This window comes from Sinocyclocheilus rhinocerous, unplaced genomic scaffold (assembly GCF_001515625.1).
Source record: "Sinocyclocheilus rhinocerous isolate Xijiao unplaced genomic scaffold, SAMN03320098_v1.1 scaffold3376, whole genome shotgun sequence".
In the NCBI taxonomy this organism is placed as follows: Eukaryota; Metazoa; Chordata; class Actinopteri; order Cypriniformes; family Cyprinidae; genus Sinocyclocheilus; species Sinocyclocheilus rhinocerous.
Window position 1 is genome coordinate 1 of NW_015652329.1, and position 3,799 is coordinate 3,799.

The window sequence follows — 3,799 nt, forward strand, 5'->3', positions numbered from 1 at the left end:
TGAGAACTTCAACACTAATGTTATCCCATGCCTTCTGCAACTCAACCCTCTTTTGAATGTACAATAGATCTGCCCAGTTTATTTTCCAACTCGCCCCAAATTAGCTCGATGGGGTTGAGGTCTGGACTTTGAGGGGCCAGTCCATTATTTTCAGTGTTCAGCAGATTGCTTCTGTCGCAGGTAGTTCCGGCAATAGTTTGTTTTATGGGTATTGTAATGGCCAATTCAACAAAAACAACGGAAACCTCTTAAATATGCCAAGTGTTCTAACAATTTTGGCCACCACTGTATATGACTCAGACGGCTTCATGTTCCTCATATAGGACGAGCGGTTTGGAAGATGGATGGATGTATCTTGTATTTATTATTAACATTTCTTGATTGTTCTCTGTCATCAGTCCGAACCCGTCGGTCAGTGTGGAGCTGCTGCAGGAGGTCTCCATGTCCCGGTATATTCCTCACCCCGGTCTGGTGGTGTCTGTGACCCTCACGTCAGTCCGGACAGAGACCGGCATCACGCTCAAAGCCCCGCAGCAGGTACACGCATACACACACAGAGTACACACACACACACGTATATATACTCATGAGGCGTCTGTGTGTGTGTGTGCGCCAGGCCTGTTCAGCGGAGAGTATCCTGTTGAATTTGGCCGGTCAGCTGATCATGCTGCAGAGAGACCGATCCGGCCCACAGGTACGAGAGAAAGACACGCCGGCCAATCAGACGAAGCTGGTGAGTTTGATGCCCCGCCCCTTACCCCGATCCCATAGAGTGCAACACTTGGGTTACGGAAGTAAAAATCCCATTCATTTTCTCCATAGAGGGACTGATTTTTAGCAATAACACTCAAACCATTAAAGACAGAGCTACTGTGAGCTATAAGGTTGTTAATCATCCAACAACCCGCATTATTTCAACTTCTTTTAAAATAATCACATTTAACAGCAGAATTCCTGGTGAAAAACTACATTACTCATGATTCTGCAGAGAAATCCCCACTTCCTGTTCTTTAAAACTCTCTTTAAATATTTACTTTATTATTTATTTTTTGTATAGTTTATAATTTATACAAATTTTTACAAAGATTGGTCTGCACTCTAAAATCTTTTATTTAAGTTAAAGCAGGGGATAAATGTATATGATCTATATAATTTAAATATACTTTAAACCATATTTATATATACAAATTATATTTATATAATTTCAATATTAACATTTATATACATTTTTATATGTATATTTTTAAATACATAAATGTCAAACTATTGTTTTGAAATGCATAATCAACAAATCAATAGTTTTATATTTATTTTTTATTTTTATTTTTATTTATCATTACTTTTTAAACTATTTTATTTATTATTTTATTTGGTTTTATATTTATCCATCATTTTTTAATTAGATTGTCATTCGCAATGTTTCATGGGACTATATTTCTTTCTTTAAGAGGGATAGTTCACCCAAAAACAGTTGCCGGTAGCCATTGACTTCCATAGTAATTTTTTTTCCATACAGAAGAAAGAAACTCATACAGGTTTGGAACGACTTGAGGGAGTGTAAATGATGACAGAATTTTAATTTTGGGGTGAACTAGCTTTTTCCTTCAAATCAAGGTTTATAATGTTGTGATTCACCTCAAAGCTGATTGGTTTGGTTTGTGACTTATGGAGTTTTAACCAATAACCTTTTACATCACAACTATCCAGAACACCCTACACTGCAAAAAATTATTACTTAGTATTTTTGTCTTGTTTTCTAGTTTCTTAAACATCTAAAAATTCTTCAAATCAAGATGCATTTATTTGACAATTAAAATGATTTAAGATATTATGTCTTGGTTTCTGAAAAAAAAATCTAAATTTTGTTAGTTTTTGCTTAAAACAAGCAAACATATCTGCTAAGAAAAATAATCTTAATTCAAAGGCTAAACAAGATTATTTTTCTTACCCCATTGGCAGAAATTTTTGCTTGTTTTAAGCAAAACCTAACAAATATTTTTCAGAAAACAAGACATAATATCTTAAATAATTTTACTTGTCAAATAAATGCATCTTGACTGAAGAATTTTTAGACATTTATACTAGAAAACAAGACAAAACTACTAAGTAAGAAAATAATTTTTTGCAGTGCAACCACTTTTTTTATTATTATTATTTTTTTATTGCAGATATAAACAAGAATAACTACAGCAATTAAATACAACATTGGATGACATTATGTATAAATGAAATAATACAGGAAGACATCAAAGGATATATATTAAAAACAAAAAAACAAAAACGTAAAACAAAAGGTACAGAGGTAGTAACTCAAATTACGTAATGTTCAACAGATCGTTACACAGTTTCACAAATTTGACACTTTTTTTGTTGTTAAAGGGGTCATATGATGTTGCTAAAAATTATTTTGTGTATTTGGTGTAATGAAATGTGTTTATGCGGTTTAAGGTTCAAAAAACACATTATTTTCCACATACTGTACATTATTGTTTCTCCTCTATGCCCCGCCTTTTTGAAACGCGTCGATTTTTACAAAGCTCATCTGTCTGAAAAGCGAGGTGTGCTGTGATTGGCCAGCTATCCACTGCGTTGTGATTGGCCGAATACCTCAAGCATCTGACGGAAATGTTACGCCCCTTACCACATTGTGATGCTTCTTTATGCACCAAGAGCTTGTAACACTCCAAAGAGAAAGGAAAAATTGAAATCGCATCATATGACCCCTTTAATGTTTTTAAGTGTCGTAATGTATAGCAACCACTTAAGCCCCCTAGCAACCGCATAGCAGCTCTGTAGCATCACTGTTGCACTCTATGAATGTCAGTCTATGATTTGCACTCTTTCCGGCAGCTTCCGTTCTGTCCGCCGGTGGTTCTGGCTCAGTGCGTGGAGAACGTCTGGACCACCTGCCGCAGCAACCGCAAGAAACGCCACCTGATGGAGGCTCTGTGGCTCTCATGCGGCGAGGCGGGGATGAAGGTGTGGCTTCCTCTGTTCCCGCGAGACCACCGCAAGCCGCACTCGTTCCTGTCGCGCCGGATCATGCTGCCCTTCCACATCAACATCTACCCGCTCACCGTGCTGTTCGAGGACGCGCTCATCCTGGGTGCCTCCAACGAGGAGGACGCGCTCATCCTGGGCGCCTCCAACGAGACCGTGCTGTTCGACGGGCCCGGCTCGTCCTCGCTGGAGGCGCTCTTCCCCTTCTGCACGGTGGAGCGGACGTCCCAGATCTACCTCCATCACATCCTGAGACAGCTGCTGGTGCGTAACCTGGGCGAGCAGGCGCTGATGCTGGCGCAGTCTTGTGCGATGCTGCCATACTTCCCTCACGTTCTGGAGCTGATGGTGCATGTGGTGCTGGAGGAGGAGGCCACGTCCCGAGAGCCCATCCCCGACCCGCTGCTGCCCACCGTCGCAAAGTTCGTGACCGAGTTCCCGCTCTTCCTGCAGACCATCGTGCACTGCGCGCGCAAGACCGAATACGCGCTGTGGAACTACCTGTTTGCCGCCGTGGGGAACCCCAAAGACCTGTTCGAGGAGTGTCTGATGGCACAGGATCTGGACACAGCTGCATCCTACCTGATCATCCTGCAGGTGAGGCCAAAACCTCGTGATTAGAAACAATATGCTTCATATATGTGACCCTGGAGCACAAAACCAGTCATAAGGGTCAATTTTGCAAAATTGAGATTTATACATCATCTGAAAGCTGAATAAATAATCTTTCCATTGATGTATGGTTTGTTATGATAGGACAATATTTGGCTGAGATACAACTATTTGAAAATCTGGAATC

The 3,799-nt window shown here is 40.2% G+C and overlaps 1 protein-coding gene across 1 annotated transcript in view; it reads left to right on the plus strand.

Moving 5' to 3' along the window:
• Window positions 1–387: 387 nt before the first annotated feature.
• Window positions 388–3,799, plus strand: part of LOC107714817 (RAB6A-GEF complex partner protein 1-like) — a gene marked incomplete at its 5' end in the record, with an annotated part of 8,056 nt that continues 4,644 nt past the window's right edge. Inside the window, 3 exons of the mRNA XM_016520781.1 lie at window positions 388–537; window positions 617–733; window positions 2,851–3,597. Of these exons, the coding sequence (XP_016376267.1) occupies window positions 388–537; window positions 617–733; window positions 2,851–3,597 (1,014 nt within the window). The remainder of the gene's footprint in view (window positions 538–616; window positions 734–2,850; window positions 3,598–3,799) is intronic.